Source organism: Natator depressus, chromosome 11, assembly GCF_965152275.1.
Source record: "Natator depressus isolate rNatDep1 chromosome 11, rNatDep2.hap1, whole genome shotgun sequence".
In the NCBI taxonomy this organism is placed as follows: Eukaryota; Metazoa; Chordata; order Testudines; family Cheloniidae; genus Natator; species Natator depressus.
This window is the reverse complement of record NC_134244.1, coordinates 713,000-732,948: the sequence shown is the minus strand read 5'-3', so window position 1 is coordinate 732,948 and position 19,949 is coordinate 713,000. Positions and strand designations below refer to the sequence as shown.

General features: G+C 57.0%; 1 protein-coding gene across 2 annotated transcripts in view; it reads left to right on the top strand.

Moving 5' to 3' along the window:
• ASIC4 (acid sensing ion channel subunit family member 4) overlaps positions 1-4,060 on the top strand; it is a 96,655-nt gene extending 92,595 nt beyond the window's left edge. For both annotated transcript variants that reach the window (XM_074966962.1, XM_074966961.1), the window contains exons 8-10: positions 199-278; positions 1,774-1,878; positions 3,828-4,060. In XM_074966962.1, the coding sequence (XP_074823063.1) occupies positions 199-278; positions 1,774-1,878; positions 3,828-3,941 (299 nt within the window). In that variant the 3' untranslated portion in view covers positions 3,942-4,060. The remainder of the gene's footprint in view (positions 1-198; positions 279-1,773; positions 1,879-3,827) is intronic.
• The last annotated feature ends 15,889 nt before the right edge of the window (positions 4,061-19,949 follow it).

Here is a 19,949-nt window from a genome sequence, read left to right as displayed (position 1 = left end):
CTCTCACTAGCCCCCCCCCATGCCTCTCCCCTCCTCCCCCCGGCACCAGTGGCTCTGGGGAGTCAGTCAGGTGCCCGCCCTGGCAGTGCCCTGCCCCCAGGTCCTGTCCCGGCCGAAGGGCTGAGCTGGGCTGGCTCTGGCAGCCCCTTCCCCCCGTGCCCCCCAATCCCCCGTGACCAGCTCCCTCTCTGCTGCCAGGGGACATCGGGGGGCAGATGGGGCTGTTCATCGGCGCCAGTGTCCTGACCATCCTGGAGATCCTGGACTACGTCTACGAGGTGAGCGCCAGCGCGGGCCTGGGTGCGGGCGCTGCGGGAGGCACAGCAGAGCCTGGGCACCCATCTCTCGCCCCCCATTGCGGCTCGGGGCTGAGTGTCCGCCCTGGGCACCGGTGGGGCCGGACGGCTCCGCCCGGGGTGTCGGCTCCACACCGCCCCTGTCACGGCGTCCCCGGGCGATGCTCGGGATCTGCTCCCCACGAAGCCAGGCAGGACCGTGGGGAAGTCTCCTCTCGGGGAGCAGCCTGTCTGCAGGACAAACAGCTCCCCCGGCTCCACCTTCCTGGGTCCGACCTCGGAGCCTTCAGCCTCCTCTGCCCCTCCGTGCGCTTCCCACAGCGAGTCCGCCCAGGCGGGGTCCTGGGGGAGCCAGAGGGTCCTGCACCCCAACTCCACAGTCAGACGGGACTCTCAGCCAGCCAGGAAAACAGAAGGTTTATTAGACGACAGGAACATGGTCTAACACAGAGCTTGTGGGTGCAGAGAACAGGACCCCTCAGCCGGGTCCGTTTTGGGGGGGCAGTGAGCCAGACAACCCCGTCTGCCCTTCACTCCTCATCCCCAGCCAGCCCCAAACTGCCTCATCCTCCAGCCCCTCCTCCTCTGGGCTTTGTCCCTGTCCCGGGCCAGGAGGTCACCAGATTCCTTTGTTCTCCAACCCTTTAGCTCTCACCTGGCAGGGGGGAAGGGCCCAGGCCATCAGTGGCCAGGAAACAGGGTGTTGGCCATTCTCTGTGTCCAGACCCCTGCACACACCTGCCCTCTAGGGCTCTGCAACGATCATACCCCCTTACCCCACCCCCTAGATACTTAAGAACTGCCTAGGGGAAACTGAGGCACCCCCACACGATTCAGAGGAAACATTAAGAACAGTCCCGCTTCGTCACAGCCCCCTGCAGGCCCCTAGTCTTCTTTGAGCTGGGGTGGGGGGACTGATCTCCCCATGGCTCACATCCCCCCTGCCCCGTCACACCTGGCGAAGGAGCAGGCGGCCGGCGGGGGGAGCTCCGAGATGGGCAAAGGAGGGGCTAACCCGCCACCCTGAGTGAGTATGTGTGAATGTGCGTGTCTGGGCTTCTGTAGGGGCGTGTCTGTACATTTGTGTCTGGGCTGTACACATCTGTCTGGGCGTGTCTGTACACGTGTCTGGGTGTGTGTATGGGTGGTCTGTACACGTGTGTCTCTGTGTGTGTGTGTGTGTGTCTCTGGGCGGTCTGTACACGTGTGTCTGGGCGGTCTGTACACATGTCTCTGGGTGTGTCTGTACACGTGTGTCTGGGCATGTCTGTACACATGTCTGGGTGTGTCTCTGGGCAGTCTGTACACGTGTGTCTGGGCGGTCTGTACACATGTCTCTGGGTGTGTCTGTACACGTGTGTCTGGGCGTGTCTGTACACATGGCTGGGTGTGTCTCTGGGCAGTCTGTACACGTGTGTCTGGGCGGTCTGTACACGTGTGCGCTGAGCAGCCCCCCCCCACGCTCTCGCCCACCCAGGTGATCCGGGACAAGGTGAGCCGGGCTCTGGGCCGCTCCAAGCCGCCCCTGAGGAAGCCGGCGGGCAGCATCGCCACGCTGGGGCTGGAGGAGCACAACGATCAGGTACGCGGCCCCTGGGCGTGGTGAACGGGCCCAGCCTGCAACACCGGGCGGGAGGAGGGTGGGTGAGGCGGGGGGGGCTTTTGGGGGGGGGAGAAGGGGCCTGGCCAGTGAGACGCCCGGGGCAGGGTGGGGGGAGTCTAAGCACAAAGGGGGGGATTTTGTAAGTGCGGCGCTGACGGTTCTCATCCCTTGTCCCCGCGCCGCGGGGCTGAGATCAACGCTGCTGGGTCCCTGCACGGAGGAGGCTCCCTGCCAGGCTGGGCATGGCCCCGGACCCACCATCGGGCTGGGCACCCCCCCTCCTGGGGCCCCATCGGGCAGGGCATGGCACTCCCCAGACACGCTGGGTTTTACCCCGTCTCAGACCATGGGGATTTCGGGCTGGAAAGGCCCAGGTAGTCCTGCCCCCGCGCTGGGCCGAGACCAAGTAACCCCAGTCTGTCCCCGCCAGGGCCTTGGCCCACCCGTTCCTAAGACCCTCCTGGGTCGGGGGCTCCACCAGCTGCCCTTTGCCGCAGCCCGTCGCCCCGGCTGTCTGGGCTGGTGCCCGCTAGTGCTGCTTGTTACAAGGGGGCCCTGCGGCCCCGAGACTGGCCCACAGCGTCAGCCCCCGCCCCTGTATTTGGGGTGCATTAGCGGCGCTAGGCTGGAGCCCAGGCCCCGGGGCCGTGCCACGGGTGCGGAGTGACCCACTGTGCAATGACGCTGGTAATCGCTCGCCCAGTGTCGCGAACTCGGCCGCTGTGGCTGTCAGCACCGGCTGGATTTAGTTTAATTTCCTCCTAGTGCAAAAATCAAAGTCATTAAAACTCCTTGGAAAGGCTCATTGCTCGCGTCTGTGCGACCAGCAGCAGGGACCAGGGACCCCTCCCAGGCCCCAGGGAAACCAGCCCAGGGGCCGGCTGCCTGCCCGGGGGCCTGGGGCTCTGCTGGCTGCAGCGGCTGGCGGCCGTAGCTGGCGATCGACTCCGAGCGACAGGCGGGTCTGGGGCCGACGGTGCTGTCGCTCTGGGGTCAGTCAGGGGTAGCTCTGTGCACGGCCGCGGAGTGACGCCAGGTCCCAGGGAGTGGGGGAGACCAGGACCCGGCCCCTAGTGAGCGGCACGTGCCGGGCCCGGTGCTGACTGTCCCTGGGGGATGCCCGTGGCTGCCCCGTCACCGCAGGAGCACGGTGGCCAGACCGCGCTGCCCCCTGCTGGGCAGGTAGGGCCGGTGTCCGGCAGGTGCCCTTGTCATGCCCGCATCGTGATCCCGCTGCGATTGCTCTGGGACGGGCGTTACAGCGTCACTGTTCCTCCTTGCGAGGGCAGATGGAGGGGGCTGGGGGGAGGGCTCCTGGCCCTGGAGGCTGGGGGGAGGGCTCCCGGCCCTGGGGGCTGGGGGGAGGGCTCCTGGCCCTGGGTGCAAATGGACGATACAAACAACTCCAGCGGAGTCGCTCTGTATGGGGCTGGTGTGTCCAGTGCCCCGGCGCCCGGCTGCAGCCAGGGACCCTGGGGGGTCGTTTAATCTCCAGCCGGTGGAGTGAGGGGGGAGCCAGGCCCAGGCTAACGGCGAGGGGTGTTTGTCCCCTGCATCGATGGGGCCTGTCTCATTGATGGGGCCTGGCCGGACCCTGCCCTGGGCTGTAACCACGTCCCCACACACATGTGGCCGGTGTGGCGAAGGCAGGGCCGGAGACAGCCCCCTGGGGCCTGTACCGCGGCTGGATGGCACCGGGCTCCTCGCCCTGCCCTGGGCTCTCAGGGACGGGCAGGGCCTCGCCAGCAGGAGGCGCAGAAACACCTGGGGGAGGGTGTCGGCTGGGGGAGGGGGAACGTACGGCCCAGCAGAGCCGGCCCACGGGCCTCGCGGGCCGGGAGGGGTGTCGCGGGTGGGGGGCACCAGGCCTAGCTCCCTGGGGGGCAGGGGGACCCCGGCTGCGGTGCTGACAGTGCCTTCCCCTGCAGAGCCCCTGCGGGACGCTGGGCCGACACGCCGAGGGCGCCTACAGCACCAGCATCCTGCCCAACCACCGCCACCGCGACGCCCACCAGGGCGTCTTCGAGGACTTCGCCTGCTAGGCCGGGCTCAGCTCTGCGGGCGCGAAGGGCCCCCCAGCCCCACGGGCTGCACCGAGAACGGCGCCAGCGCCTGGCATGGCGCGCACCGGGCCCATCCCCTCCCCAGCCGGCCCCCCGCCCCAGCCCGTCAGCCACCCCTGCCCGCTCCCCTCCTGCCCGGCCCCAGGACTGGCCCAGCACGGCAGCCCCACGCCCAGCCAGCGCCAGGGTTGGCCCAGCACGAAGCACCCGGCGCAGAACAGAGCCGCGCAGCCCTGCCCCTGGGAGCAGCCGGCCTGGACAGACGCGGCACGGCCGGAAAACAGCCCGGCCCGAGGATCGGGCCCAGCATGGGGACCGGGGGACGTGTGGGGGGGGGCAGGGACCACGTGTAAATGCTGCATTTGGCTGTGGAGGTGAACCCCCCCCCAGTGTGGATGAACACCTCCCCCCCACACACCCCCGGGGGGGGGCTGCAGCCCAGTGGCTCCAACCCCACGGGGAAGGGGCCTCACTCAGAACAGCCTTGGGCCGCCCTAGAGCCTCCCGCCCAGCAAGCGCCCCCTGTGGCTGCACCAGCCGGCTGCATGACCCCCCCCGTGCCAACTACCCCCACGCATGCCCCGTCCTGCACCCCCATCCCAGTGCACCCCCCCCGAACTCCCCACACCCCCACCCCGATGGAGCCCAGTCCATGCACAGACCCCACTTCTGTCCCCCCCCGGCACTGCTGCCCCCCCATCTCCATTCCTTCCTGTGCCCCACGTAGCCCCAACCCAGGGATTGGTGTGTCCCGCCCAGCCCCTCTGCACCTGCCCCCTACCACTGCTGCCCGTAACACACGTCTCCTGGGCCTGTGGCCACCCCGGGCCGCCTGGCTCCTGCGGTGCCCACCAGGGTGCCGGGGAGTCACGGGCTGGTCCCCATCAGAGGCTCTGACGCTGTCTGGGAAGGGGGCCCAAAACACCTTGAGCCCTGGGGGGGGCAAGCTGGGTCTCGGGCCCTGGGCCAGTGCCCATAGTGGGGGCGGGGGGGCAGGGCACAGCCTAACCTACTTCCCCTTTTCCCTTCGCTGGGCACTGCCACCGCCTGTGGGCACAGCCCCTCCAGAGCTCCCCACAGCCCCTCCCGGCCCATTTCCACCCTGTCACGGAGTCCCCGGGCGATGCTCTGGATCTGCTCCCCATGAAGCCAGTCAGGACTCTGGGGCAGTCGCCTTCCTGGGAGCAGCCTGTCTGCAGGACACACAGCTCACCCGGCTCCACCTTCCTGGGTCTGACCTCGGAGCATTCAGCCTCCTCTGCCCCTCCGTGCGCTTCCCACAGCGAGTCCGCCCAGGGGGGTCCTGGGGGGGCCAGAGGGTCCTGCCCCCCAACTCCGCAGTCAGACGGGACTCCAGCCAGCCAGTAAAACAGAAGGTTTATTAGACGACAGGAACATGGTCCAACACAGAGCTTGTAGGTGCAGAGAACAGGACCCCTCAGCTAGGTCCATTTTGGGGGGGCAGGGAACCAGACAACCCCGTCTGCCCTTCACTCCTCGTCCCCAGCCAGCCCCAAACTGAAACTCCCTCCAGCCCCTCCTCCCCTGGGTTTTGTCCCTTTCCCTGGCCAGGAGGGCACCGGATTCCTTTGTTCTCCAACCCTTTAGCTCTCACCTTGCAGGGGGGAAGGGCCAGGCCATCAGTGGCCAGGAAACAGGGTGTCGGCCATTCTCTGTGTCCAGACCCCTGCACACCCCTGCCCTCTAGGGCTCTGCAACGATCATACACCCTTACCCCACCCCCTAGAGACTTAAGAACTGCCTAGGGGAAACTGAGGCACCCCCACACTATTCAGAGGAAACATTAAGAACAGTCCCACTTCGTCACACCCCCTCATCCCTGGGTGCTGAGCTCCCACTGTCCCCCCCCAAGACTGTGTGTTTGTGCCCCGAGCCCTGCGCCCCTCGCAGCCCATCCCCCCGTACCCCATCCCTGGGTGTTTGTGCCCCAAGACCTGGGCCCTGCCCCGAGCTCTGCACCCCTTCCAGCCCACCCCCCTCACCCCATCCCTGGGTGTTTGTGACCCGAGCCCTGCCCCGAGCCCTGCGCCCCTTCCAGCCCATCCGCCCCCCACCCCATCCCTGGGTGTTTGTGCCCCGAGACCTGGGCCCTGCCCCGAGCCCTGCGCCCCTCGCAGCCCATCCCCACCCCATCCCTGGGTGTTTGTGCCCCGAGCCCTGCGCCCTGCCCCGCTTGCCCCTCCCAGGGCTCAGGTCTCCGCACTGCCTGTGTCATCCGACAAACCCCCCACCCCAGAGCTCCCACTGCCCTGCGCCAGCTGGGCCCTGGGGTGCTGCTGGGTGGGTGGGGTGAGGCAGGGCACAGCCCCTCGGGGGCACCAGGTGTGTGGGGGGGGGCAGAACCCAGCCCCGAGGGGTCACCGCGGCAGCAGGGTCCTGGCTGGGGGGGCAGCACCTTGCACTGTAGTTACAGACTCTGCTCCCGGGGTAAGGGGCCGACACCAGGACGTGGCTGCAGGGGAGGGGGGCAGGGGTATTACCGTGTGAACATTGGGCAAGGGAGGGACGCCCCCTTCCTACCCCTGCAGGGGCTCTTAGCCCTCCGGCCCCTTCGCTTTCAGCCCCAGGCCCAGCCGTTGGGCTTGGTGCCCTGTGCTCCCTTCCCCGCCCACCAGCTGCAGGGAGTGGGAGGAGAGGGGCGTGATGGGGGAAGGGCCCCCCCCTTGAGTAGACTCCTCCTCCCCCTCCGCCCCCATGGCTCAGAGCAGCCCACAGGCTGGGCACAGACTGAGCTCCTGGGAGTATCCCGACAACTTCAGGCCACCATCCCGCCGTATCCACGGCCACACGCTCCCTGGGGGGCTGGACAGACAGACACGGGGCCACGCGCTCCCTGGGGGGCCGGACAGACAGACACGGGGCCATGTGCTCCTTGCGGGGCTGGACAGACAGACACACACGGCCACGCGCTCCCTGGGGGGCTGGACACACAGACAGACACGGCCACGCGTTCCCTGGGGGGCTGGACAGACAGACACACACGGCCACGCGATCCCTGGGGGGCTGGACAGACAGACACAGGGCGACAGGCGCCCCGGGACGCACACACAGAGCGCTGTGCACGCGGCTGTGTGCAGGGCCACACTGACAGACCTGCATGAGGCCTGGATTCCTGGGCCCACGGTGCCATGAACCCGCGCATGGTGCAGTCCCGGGGCTCGGGGAATGTGTCCCGGGGCATCCCGGGAACGGCGTCACAGGAGTGCCCACAAAGGGGTGCGCACTCAGACACAGCCACGCGCCCACGTGGGCACCTGGCCGGCCCACACCCCAGGGCCCTGCAGCCACAGGCTGCCCGTGCTGTGCGCCTGGCTGCCCCCAGGGTTCACACATTTGGCTGTGTCCAAGCTGAGCTGCCAGCACAGGCCCGGCAAGGGGGTGTCTGAATACAGGGGGAAAGACCCCCGCATGGGAACAACAGGCCTGCAAGCGGGGCAGGAGGCTGAGCACCCGGGAGCATCCTAACACCCCCATGCTACAGCCCCGGTGTGTGCACAACCACATGTCCCCCACCAAACACACAGCCACGCGGTCCCTGGGGATGGACAGACAGACGCACACGGCCGCTGTTGAATCAACCAGGCAAGGTACGAACAAGCTTCAACAGCACTTTATTTTCAAAGTGGAAACCTCTTTACCAAGCTGCTGCTGCACCCTCTGTAGCTCTCTCCCAGCCTCTCAACTCCTCCCCGCTCCTTCCTGTTTCCTGTCCTTTCACACCCCCAGCAGCCAGTGCGCCCAATTCTAATCATTACAAGCAGCATCTAAACACCACATTCCCGCCTCTCTTAAGAAACTCTCCCAATTACAATAAACACTGTTGTTCTAACCACAGGAACAAATATGATGCAAGACACTATACTGTTGGCAGAAATATTACACTGAAAACACTGTAGATACCACATAGTCCAGACAGGTGGTCGTCTGGATCTGACAGGCCGTCTCTCAAGCCCCGGTTCCAGTGCCACGTCTTGTTCTGCGGATACGACAGTGAAGTCATCCAGTGCAGACTGGGTGTTGGCATAAGCTCCTCTTGGTGCAAAGGCAGATGCAAGATAAGAAGCATTCCATACCCGCCCATCAGAAAGTCGATAGGTGTAAGGTCCCTTCTTCTCTAGGATTTTAAGAGGAGCTGTGAATTTATGGTCCCCTTTGCGTAAAATTCCAGGTTTTCGTATTCTAACGAAGGACCCACACTCAACCTTTGGTTCCTTAGCACCCTGCCGCTTGTCTGTGAAAGCCTTAGACTTTGCTTGGTTCTGTTCAACTGTTTTTCTCACATCATCCTCGGCTGGGACATCAGGTTGTGCCTTTAACAATCCAGCAATGTTCAGTTTGGTATTCATCTGTTTCCCACGCAGTAACTCTGTGGGTGATCTTTGCGTTGTGGCATGTTGTGTAGCCCGGTATGCTTGCAAGAAATCAGTAGTGAAGGGTATCCACAATTGCCCTTCCAGTTTAGCCATTTGCAAACTCTCTTTCAAACTTCTGTTAAACCATTCGATTTCCCCATTGGCTTGCGGGTAGTATAGGGATGGCCTTCTGTGTAAAATGTTCCTCTCTGCTAGAAAAGTTTCAAGCTCCAGGAAACTAAATGGACTACCATTATCTGAAACCAGTTCTTTGGGGTTACCTTCCCTGCTAAAAACTGAAGAGAGGAACTTAATTACTGTAGCAGAAGAGATTTGCGATGTAAACGCTACCTCCGGCCATTTACTGAAACAGTCTATTAAAGTGATGGCACAATGGCAGTCACTTGGAGCAGTATCAAAGGGTCCTACAATGTCAATCGCCACTTTTTCCCATGCAGCTTCAGGAAGAGGAACAGGCTGTAATGGAGGGGTACGTGTCACTGCTGTCTTATCATGCATTTGGCAAGTGACACAGGATTTTATGAGTGCTTCAGTTTGAGAGTCCATCCCTGGCCACCAATACAGATCCCGTAGTCGGTGTTTGGTTCGGACAATTCCTTGATGAGTATCGTGTGCCAGGTGTATGAGTTTTGACTGTAATTCTTCTGGCACAAGGAGCTGGTGTGTACCTCGTAGCACACAGCCATCAAACAAAGAAAGTTTATCCAGAACTCTAAAATAAGGCAGCAAAACTGGGTCAAGGTTTTTAGGATGACCAGGCCATCTCTTTGTCAGAAATTCCCCGTAGTTTTTGTTGAATTGGACACGCTGAACAAGCAGCTTGAAATTGTTCTCTTGTAACTGCAGTGAGAGTGCTTGTAATAAGTGCAACCACGACATCCTCATCCTCTGGTGGACCCTCTAGTGAAGGCAAAGGCAGGCGAGAAAGGCAATCAGTGACCACGTTTTGGTTCCAGGCTTATATTCCAGTTCATAATTGAAAGAGAGTAGTCTTGCAGACCCTCGAGCAATACGGTATCCTGCTCTTCCCAGTTATTTCATGGTGAGCAACGTCGTCAAAGGGCTGTGGTCTGTGCGCAACTTGAACGTGCAGCCCCACAGGTAAGTTCTCCATTTTTCAGTAGCCCAGACACAAGCAAGTGCTTCTTTTTGGACTGTAGAATATTTCCTCCTAGCATTAATTAGTGTCCTTGAAGCAAATGCAACCGTCCTCTCTGTGTTGTCCTCACGCAGTTGTGTGAGAACAGCCCCAAGTCCATAATCAGAAGCATCAGACAATTGTGGGCAATGCAGGATGGACTATGTACAATCAAGTCTTTCACCGTTTCGAAACTAGCTTGTGCCTCCGTTGTCCACGCTAAGGTTGAACTTCTCCTTAGTAATTCCCGTAATGGTTCAATGACAGAAGCATAATTGGGAATGAATTTTGCACACCAGGAGGTAAGACCCAAGAAGGAAAGTAAGGTTTGCAAATCTCTTGGAGGAGGAGCATTTGAAATTGTCAGGATATGATCTGGATCAGGTTTTAGTCCAGTCTGTGAAATTGTATGCCCCAGAAAGGAGAGTTCAGTTTGTCTAAATTTGCATTTGGACCGACTGAGCTGGAGGCCTGCTGTGCTGATGCAGTTTAGTACAGATGGCAGGTTATTGTCATGCTCCTCTGAAGTATTTCCAAACACGATAACATCATCCAGATAGCACTGAACTCCATGTTGATTCTTCAGAATCAATTACATCATTTTTTGGAAGGCACTTGAGCTAGACCATATGGAACACGTTTAAAATGAAATAGTCCCTCGTGTAATAAATGCAGTGAGGTCTCTGCTATCTTCATGCAACATAACCTGGTGGTATGCGCTCTGCAAATCAAGAGTAGAAAACATCTTTGCTCCACGGAGTTCTGCAAATACTTCTTCTATGTGAGGAAGAGGATGGCTGTCAATCACAATAGCTTTATTTGGTTCCCTTAAATCCACACAAAGGCGAATGCCTCCACCCTTCTTCTGTGTCACTACGACAGGTGAAACCCATTCCGAGGAGTCAATCTCCTCAATAATCTCCTTTTGAACAAGTTTTCTCAGTTCCTCTGAAACAGCTTCCCTGACTGAAAATGGTAAGCGCCACAACTTCTGTCGTACAGACATCACATTACTCCGCATTTTAACTTTTTGCAGAAACCCATAAGCACAGCCGAGTTTCTCCTCAACCTGGTGTTGGGTCCCAGCTGAAACTGGTGTGTGTTCAGCAAGAGTGCTTTGCTGAGGAAGATCAATTCATCCATTAACCACCCTGAGATTTAAAGCAGCCAATAAATCTCTGCCAAGGACAGCAGTGCCTTTGTGGACAATGTAGAACTCTGCAGTTACACAGCAATCACCAAAAGTAACTATTACTGGCAGGCAGCCATGTACTGGAATATGGTTTTTCAAATAGCACACCAAGTGAAGTTTGGGTTCAGTAAGAGGCACATCTTTAAAGTAATGCAGATAGCGGGAATCAGGTAGTATATAGATACTGCTGAGCTAGTGTCCAACATTAGCTGAATAGAGTGTGATTTGCCTGAGGGTATGGCGGAAACGTTTACCGTGCACTTTATTTGTTCTGGAACGTGCAGTAGTGATTTTGTCCACGCTCAGCACAGTAACATCTGGTATTGTAACTGCATGCACCTGTTGATTGAACTGGCTGCTGTGACATACTTTAGCAAAATGTCCAATCTTTTTGCAATGATTGCACTGAGCTACTTTTGCTGAACATCCTGTGTAGCTTGCAAGGTGTTGTGGGGATCCACAGTGAAAACATGCTTTTACTGTATTTTGAATTTGCTGATTCGGTGGTTTTTCATTAGTTTTCCTCTTGCAATTGTGCGTCTGCAGTGGTAGTGAACTTTTCTGCAAAGGAGTCACAGCCTGGACTGTGCCTCCTGTATCCATGCTCATTATTTTGGCTTCAGCTGTAGCTGACTCAATCTGAGGAGCAATGGTTATTGCTTTTTCTAGTGTAAGTTGTGGTTCTAGAAGTAAGTGTTCTCCTACATGAAGCATGGTTGTTTTCTCAATGAGCTGGTCTCCAATCATCTCATCTGCCATATTCCCAAAAAGTCACAAGTTACAATCAGACTCCTCAGGGAAGCAATATACTACATTATGGTTTCCCCTGGTTGCTGCTTACGCTGGGGAAATCTGTAGCGATTAGCTACTACATTCACTTTTGGCACCAAAAAATTCTTTAATGCAGTGAGTGCAGTCTCATATTTATCATCTGCAAGGGGAAAAGTGTAAAATATACGCTGCCCTTCTGCTCCAAGGCAGTGGATTAGCAGAGCACGCTTTCTTACTTCAGAAAGCTCTGTAGCACTGATTGCAAGCAGATAAATCTCAGACAGATGGATCCAGGTAGTCAAAACAATTGGAGGCTCACCTGGGCTTTGCAGAAAGGGTGCAGGTGGGTTCAGAGGCAGAAGATCCATCCTCATTGCCAAAATGTTGTATCAACCAGGCAAGGTACGAACAAGCTTCAACAGGACTTTATTTTAAAAAGTGGAAACCTCTTTACCAAGCTGCTGCTGCACCCTCTGTAGCTCTCTCCCAGCCTCTCAACTCCTCCCCCTCCTTCCTGTTTCCTGTCCTTTCACACTCCCAACTGCCAGTGCTCCCAATTCTAATCATTACAAGCAGCATCTAAACACCACAGCCACGCGGTCCCTGGGGATGGACAGACAGATGCCAACAGGCATGCAGCCCCTGGGGGACAAACAGACAGAAAGATGCATGCGACCTCTGGGGGAGCGGGTGGACAGACAGACGTACACAGCCATGCGGTCCCTGGGGATGGACAGACAGAAGTATGCAGCCTTGTGGACCGTGGGGGATGGACAGACAGACGTACACAGCCATGCAGTCCCTGGGGCAGATGGACAGACAGATGTACACAGCCATGCAGTCCCTGGGGCAGATGGACAGACAGACGTACACAGCCATGCAGTCACTGGGGGAGATGAACAGACAGACGCACACAACCCTGGAGCCTGTGAGGGGCGATGTCCTGGGGGAGGGGCGCAGTCACCCCATTGTTCTGCTGAATGTGAGAGACGTGAGTCCCCGTTTTATAAATGTACAAATGGCTCTGTAATAAAGAGGCACAAATAGACCCCGAGCCGGGCGTGCTGCGTGGTGTCCTGCCGCGGAGCTGGGCCGGCCACGGGGGCAGTGCCCCGATGGCACCGGGATGTGATCCAGGCGCCCACAGAGCACGGGACGAGGGGGAGACCGATGCCCCAGCACCCATCAGGGCCCTGCCCCATGTGCCAGCTGCCTGCAGCTGCAGCCGCTCCCACCCAGAGCCAGCAGCTCCCTGCCTGTTCTCCACCCCTGGGCAGCCGGCTCCAGCTGTGTGGGAGAGAAAGCACCCCCCCCGCACCGGGAGAGCGGCCCCTGCCCAGCCTGGGGCGTGTGGGTGGGTGCCAGGCTCCTGGTTTGTGCCCCAGTGGACCCCAGGCTGCCAGGCCAGGTTTGTCTGGACAAAGGAATGCCGGGGGGAGAAGCTGCCAGGGCCCCTCCTTGTGCTGAGCTCAGTGTGGGCCCCGAGCGCATGCAGGGAGGAGCGAGCCCCATTGCCCTCCCGCCACGTGGACACGCTGCCGTCACACATACACACACACCCCCGCACTTGGCCCTGATGAGGGGCAGCCCCCACACCCCGATCACAATTCTGCCCCACCCCACTCCCACACACACCCAGGAGGCACTGGACGGCGGCGGGGGGAGCCCACTGTCACCTGTCTGGAGTGGCGCCGGACTGTGAGTGGCAGCCGCAGAGCAGAGCGTCAAGAAGCAGGGCAGACGCCCCGAACTGGGTGTGTGCTATCACAGATTTCACCTGCCCAGTAACAGGTGTGAACACCCGAAGCCCTGCAACAGTCTGACCAGCGTCACAGACAGTCGCCGTGGGCTCTCCGTCCAGCCGGCCACCAGCAAGCTGACTTCGGGATCGCCGGGTGCCACGCACCAAAGATCACAAAAGATTCCGGTTACTCCATTGTCACGGAGTCCCCGGGCGATGCTCTGGAACTGCTCCCCATGAAGCCAGGCAGGACTCTGGGGAAGTCTCCTCTCGGGGAGCAGCCTGTCTGCAGGACACACAGCTCACCCGGCTCCACCTTCCTGGGTCTGACCTCGGAGCATTCAGCCTCCTCTGCCCCTCCGTGCGCTTCCCACAGCCCAGGCGGGGTCCTGGGGAAGCCAGAGGGTCCTGCCCCCCAACTCCGCAGGCAGACGGGACTCTCAGCCAGCCAGTAACACAGAGTTTTATTAGACGACAGGAACATAGTCGAACACAGAGCTTGTAGGTGCAGAGAACAGGACCCCTTAGCCGGGTCCATTTTGGGGGGGCCGTGAGCCAGACAACCACATCTGCACTTCACTCCATGTCCCCAGCCAGCCCCAAACTGAAACTCCCTCCAGCCCCTCCTCCCCTGGGCTTTGTTCCTTTCCTGGGCCAGGAGGTCACCGGATTCCTTTGTTCTCCAGCCCTTTAGCTCTCACCTTGCAGGGGGGAAGGGCCCAGGCCATCAGTGGCCAGGAGACAGAGTGTAGGCCATTTAGGTTGTGAGGCAGCAGGGAGGGGGAGTGTTGACCTGGGAATGTGCCAGGGGAGTTTCAATGGGAGACCTGAGAGCCTGTCACCTGAGCCAGGAGGGGGTTGGGGCCAGGTGACACCTCTGCCCAGGAATGTGAACAAAGGCTGCAGGAGGGAGCCTGCTGGGGGGGGGTTTAGTGTCAGTTTGGTGCTGGGGGGTGGAACGCAGGGAACCCCAGGGCTGGGGTCTAAGCTCCCTGCCCCCCAGAAGGGCTTGACTGAGGGGTCCTGGTTGTACCCACAAGCTCTGTTTTAGACTGTGTTCCTGGTGTCCAATAAACCTTCCTTTTTACTGGCTGGCTGAGAGTCTCAGTGAATCCCAGGAAGAGGGGTGCAGGGCCTGGACTCCCCCACAGTCCATGACATAGGTACACTGGCCCTTTGCTCTGCAACAATTACACCCCCTTATCCCACCACCTACAGACTTAAGAAATGCATAGGGGAAACTGAGGCACCCTACAGTATTCCAAGGAAACATTAAGAACAGTCCCACTTCGTCACAGCACTGGACTAGACGACCTCTCAACGTCCCTTCCAGTCCTACGGTTCTATGATTCAGTTGGTCCATGTAGCTATGGAACTAACTGGAACGAACTCTCTTCCTTCGCGCCCTTTCCCTTTAGACCCTGTGACTGGTGCACCAGGGGGACCACACTGAAGTTACACAATTTAGGCAAACTGCAAAGAATGGGGCAGACAGTCCCCAGAGCTGGTGGTTATTCTAATATTGAGATCTACCCAGCTTACACCAGAACAGCTTCCACAATACCTTACCGGTTACACAGAAGCCAAAACACAGGTCCCTTAAAAGCAACCCGGCCTTTGGGATTCCATCCAGACAACCCAGTCAAACATGAGGAGGATACTGAAAATCTTGTTCATCATATAAAAAAGTTCTACCAATCCCAAAGAATCGGACACATTACCTCCCAGGTTAAGGAATATTTCAGATCTTATCCAAATACAGACTTACAGCCAATCCTTATTAACTAAACTAAAATTTATTGGATTGGTCCTGCTTTGAGCAGGGGGTTAGACTAGATACCCTCCTGAGGTCCCTTTCACCCCTAATCTTCTATGATTCTATCACCTGTACCACCATTCCAGGTGCACCTCCCAGCAGGGAGGGGCTCCCCTCAGGCTAGTTGTTTACACAAAACTACCTTCAAGTTCCCATTCCATTGTCCCATCAGGAAGAGGCAACTGGGGGGCCCTGGAAAGACCTTGAAACTGAGAAGAAAACCCCAGTCTTGGAAATCTAAAAAAGGAGGGAGGTGCCCCTGCTCTGTGTAACCAGGAATCACCTTCCTCTGAGAGAAAGGAAAAAGAATTGTAAACCCTTAAAAGGGGAGGGCTCTGAAGTGAAGGGTGTCCAGACACTAAGGGCCAGCGTGTAAGGGGGGTGCTGTTTGTGAAACTCTGTGCAGAGTGTGTCCCCCACAGTGAACTGATAATGGGGGGAAAAGGCAATGGGGGTTGGTGTAAGCAGGGTCTGAATGAGCTCTCCTCTGACATCTAGCCATGAGCTGGGGAGGGGACTTCAGGAACTGACCTTGTTTGCATAGACAGACCCACTTGGCCTAGGTGCGCCGCATGATGGGGCTGCTTTGCCCAAATGATCACTTGTGGCTGGTGCTGGATCACAAGTCACTTTGTTATTGGGGTCAGGGGTAATAACGTGTTGTTACCCTGGGTGAGCGAATAACAGGCAGCAGAGCTGTTCTGATCGAGGGACTCACCCTCCTCTGAACTGCACTTGCTAGGCAGGGGTGCCAAAGCCCAATGGAGATGAGAGAATGTGGGGATGGGGGTTTGTACCTTGGGGGTGTGGGTGCTGCCTAAGGGTCTTAGACACCATTTGATCTTCCTTCTCTCCAGAAGCTAGGATGGGATGACAGGGGATGGATCGCTCAATTGCCCTGTTCTGTTCATTCCCTTAGAAGCATCTGGCACCGGCTACTGTCTGAAGACAGGATACTAGACTGCACGGCCCATGGGTCTGACCTATTCTGGCCGCTCTTATCTTCGCCCTGTTTACGTGAACACAGTAGAGATAAACAAGAGGAGACAGTTGTCTTGCATTTGTAACCCTGCTGCCAGGGTGTGCCTGCAGCAAGAAGAGCCGGGATCAGTATCTAGGGGTTCCTCTTAAAATTGCATCCACATTACACAGTGGCCAAGTTAGCAGCTAATGCCTTGTGCTCACTCAAGCTTTAGTCTATACCCCCGATGGACCAGCCAGCTTGAGTTAATAGCAGCACTGCGCGTGAACAGGGAATTTGTGTGTGCGGATGGGATCCGACGTAAGAGCAACCACTTGAGCTATAACGTGAGTTCACGAGAACTGGGCAATAAAAACCCAAACAGATTTATCAATTTGTTGGAAATTTTGAAATATAAAAAGAAAATTCAATCTGAACTGGACAGAAATGAGAATTCATTTCAAACCAAAACATTGAACGGTTCATTTTGAAAATATCAAAACTGGCCATTTTGACATTTAATTTTTTTGTTCAAAAGTGAACAATTCAGCAAAATCAACGCAAAGTCACAAACCATTTTGGTGTCACTGAATCTCCATTCTTTGCCGAAAAAAAAAAAGTTGTGTGTGAAAAGCTTTTTGCCTAACTCTGGCGTTAACTCTGCGTTGAAGAAAAAAGTCCAGAAAGTTCTGGCTGCTCCCGTTTGATAGCTGAATCGTTTCAAATGACCTGTGCCCATGAATCCTATCTAGAGGGGACAGGCTTTTCCACTCACACAAAACATAATTCCTGTAATTCAATAGAAAGCAATTCCTGTGACCTTACCACAACTGGCCGCACACGGGACTTTCCAGCACCAAGAAACCAAAAGCGAAAGGTGTGACATCACAGGGATTTCCTGCTGTTGCGGGGGGGAAAGGACTAAGCTCTATATAGGGAGGAGATCCCACATCACTTTTGGGACAAGCGATCAGCAAACAGCACCGTGCCCCACTGGGCCTCTCTCATTCTGCAACCCAGCATTTAACCCGAGCTGCATCAGATTGTTCAGTGGACGTGGAACAGCCGTCGCTGCAGCCCCTGAAGTGAGAGACCAGACGTGGCAGAAACTCAGCAGTATCTGGTGAGTACAGAGCCCAGCTCAGCGATGCCTCGCTCCTCTCCGGACTGACCGGGTGTGAGGGCAGGGAATTGGCAGAGCCAGTTGGCAGCTCCTTAGTTCAAAACACACGAGTTACTTTTTTAAAAACTCCCTCCTTTGCTCTCTTGGAAAAGGGAAATTAAACCCTGTTCTTGGATTTCGGTGGTTCATTGAAGGAGGGGGGCGGAGGGCGCTCCCCTGAGTGACGTAGTTACACCGATATAAGTCTGTGGTGTAGACCTGGTCTCAGACCCTCTGTTCCCGAAGGAGCAGCACACACCAGCTTAGAAGATTCAACTCGGGATCACTGCTCCGCGTAACACAGCACTTGGCTATGGCTATAGATAGCTCCGTACCGTGAAAACAGGAATAAATCTGTTATCAAAGAACAGAGATTCACGTGACAGTGAGTAAGAATATTGGACACAAATGGTTTCATATGAAACAAAACCATAACCCACTTTCCAGAGCCTACCCCTAACTCACAGGACCTTCCCCCGTCTTCTCCAGGACAGCTCCCCAAGCCCTTTGCCCAGTGCTCTGGCAGGTCGGCGGAGGCCCCCTCCCATAAGATCAAGCCCCTGGCAGCTTGTCCTCACGGACTGAAGGACCGGCAGGGCGTCTCTCTGCACCCTCCAGATATATCAGACCAAACCTTCAATCTTCATTTGAAAACAGGGTCGTCGCCCACAACCGCTGCTGTTTACCTCTTCCTGTTCATTGCCTTCCACGGCCTCCACCGGCTCTTTGTTAGCATTTGACTCGGTACATTAGCAGACTTCTATTGTGAGACACAAAACCCACCGGCCCACCGGGGAGATGAGTGTCTCCCACCTGCTGTCAGGAGCAGCTTGTCTCACCGCACACTCCCTTTGAGTGACCTGCCTTTACCCACAAGGCTAGAGCACAATTTCCAGCAGATATACAGACATCCCCACATATTCGCCGCACTTACATCTCACAATGACTGCGATGGCCGGTGTGACACAGACTTTCAGGCAGACTTTACATGACCCCAACGGTGAACCCAGGGGATCCCTATACCCCTATGTGCCCTGTACCCTCTGCCAGCTGGCACCGAGAGGTCTGTGGGTCACAGACGTGCATAGCAGGAGGTGCTGTGGGTCATGGTGCAGGGGTACTGGCAGAGCCCTGTGGTTGCTGTACGGATTGTTTGGTAAGCTGAGTCCATTCAAACAAAATATGTTTTAATACAGCCAAGTACAAGGTCATATATCTAGGATCAAGGGACAAAGGCCAGACCTACAGACTGGGGAACTGTATCCTGGAAAGCAGAGACGCTGACAAACACGTAGGGGTCAGAGTGAAGAAGCATCTGACCATAAGCTCCCCGTGCAAGGCAGTGGCACAAAGAGCCAGTGCCCGCCTGGGCTGGATACACAGGGGAGAAGCGAGTAGGAGCAGGAAGGTGATTTTACCTGGAATATGGCAGTGGAATCCTGCATCCAGTTCTGGGCTCCACATTTAAAAAAAAAACATTTGAAAATTTGGACGGGTCCAGAAAAGAGCCACAGAAATTATTCGAGGGCTGCAAAAATGGCTGTACAGTGTGAGCCTCAACGAGCTGAGTCTCTCCAGCTGACCAGGAGGCAGAGTGAGAGGTGACCTGATTAGTGTGGAAGCCCTTCCCCAGGCAGATACCAGCAGGTACGAGCTCTGGCTCTCTCATCTAGTGGAGACAGGAAGAACCAGAGCCAATGGCTGGAAGCTGCAGCCCGACAAACCGAAATCAGAAATAAGGCACCAATTTGGAACAAGCCCCCAAGGGAAGGGTTGGATTCTCCAGCTCCTGGTGGCTTCACGTCCAGCCTGGGGCCTCTCTGTGGGAGGCTTTAGTCAAACACAAAGTCCTGGCGGTCAGCGCAAGAGTAACTGGGCAAAATATTCTGGCCTGGGCTGTACAGGAGGTCAGACTAGATGATCTGATCGTCCCTGCTAGTCCCAAACTCTATGAATCTATGGCTGTATGCAGAGCACAGAACTGGGACAGCAGGGCAGAGAATCATAGAAGATCAGGGTTGGAAGGGACCTCAGGAGGTATCTAGTCCAACCCCCTGCTCAAAGCAGGACCCACCCCAACTAAATCATCCCAGCCAGGGCTTTGTCAAGTATTACCAGCTTTGCCCGTTACTTTGGGGTACGCTCATTTATTAGGGTAACTCTTCGGGGCGGGGGGAAGTTCTGTAACTCTATCAATGTACTATTTGTGTCACTTGTGTTCTCATACGGGGCTCTGCTTCTCCCGGCTGCAAGTTCCCTCCTGCAGGACCGAGGTTCCCCAGGGCTGGGTTCTTCCAGCCCCAGCATCAGACGAACATGAGCATGAACACGAACGCACGCGAACACACACAGACACACACACTGACAGAGTGTGTCTGAGGGGACCGGGTTAATCAGCACTCCCAAGCTGACCCCTTATATATCCCTGGGCTCAGCAGGCCGGGTCGAGCAGCACTTCCAAGCTGCCACGCTCATATGTCCTAGGTTAAGCACATCTCTACCCCACGTTCCCGTTACAATTGTTCTGGTCGTAACCCCCTTGATGAGCAAACCCCACAGGATTTTTGGGCGCTGCAGGGACCTTTTAGCTTAGGTACGAGGAGCGTTGCTGCAGAGTGAATGCGGAAACCAAAAAACACCCACGAGAGGTGGGGGGAGAGAGAGAGAGGCAACCAGCTTAAATCATGAAAGTTATTTAGTGCCAGGTAATAAGCATAGGGAAGCCAAACAAACAAACCAGTTATATCATAGAATCATAGAATATCAGAGTTGGAAGGGATCTCAGGAGGTATCTAGTCCAACCCCCTGCTCA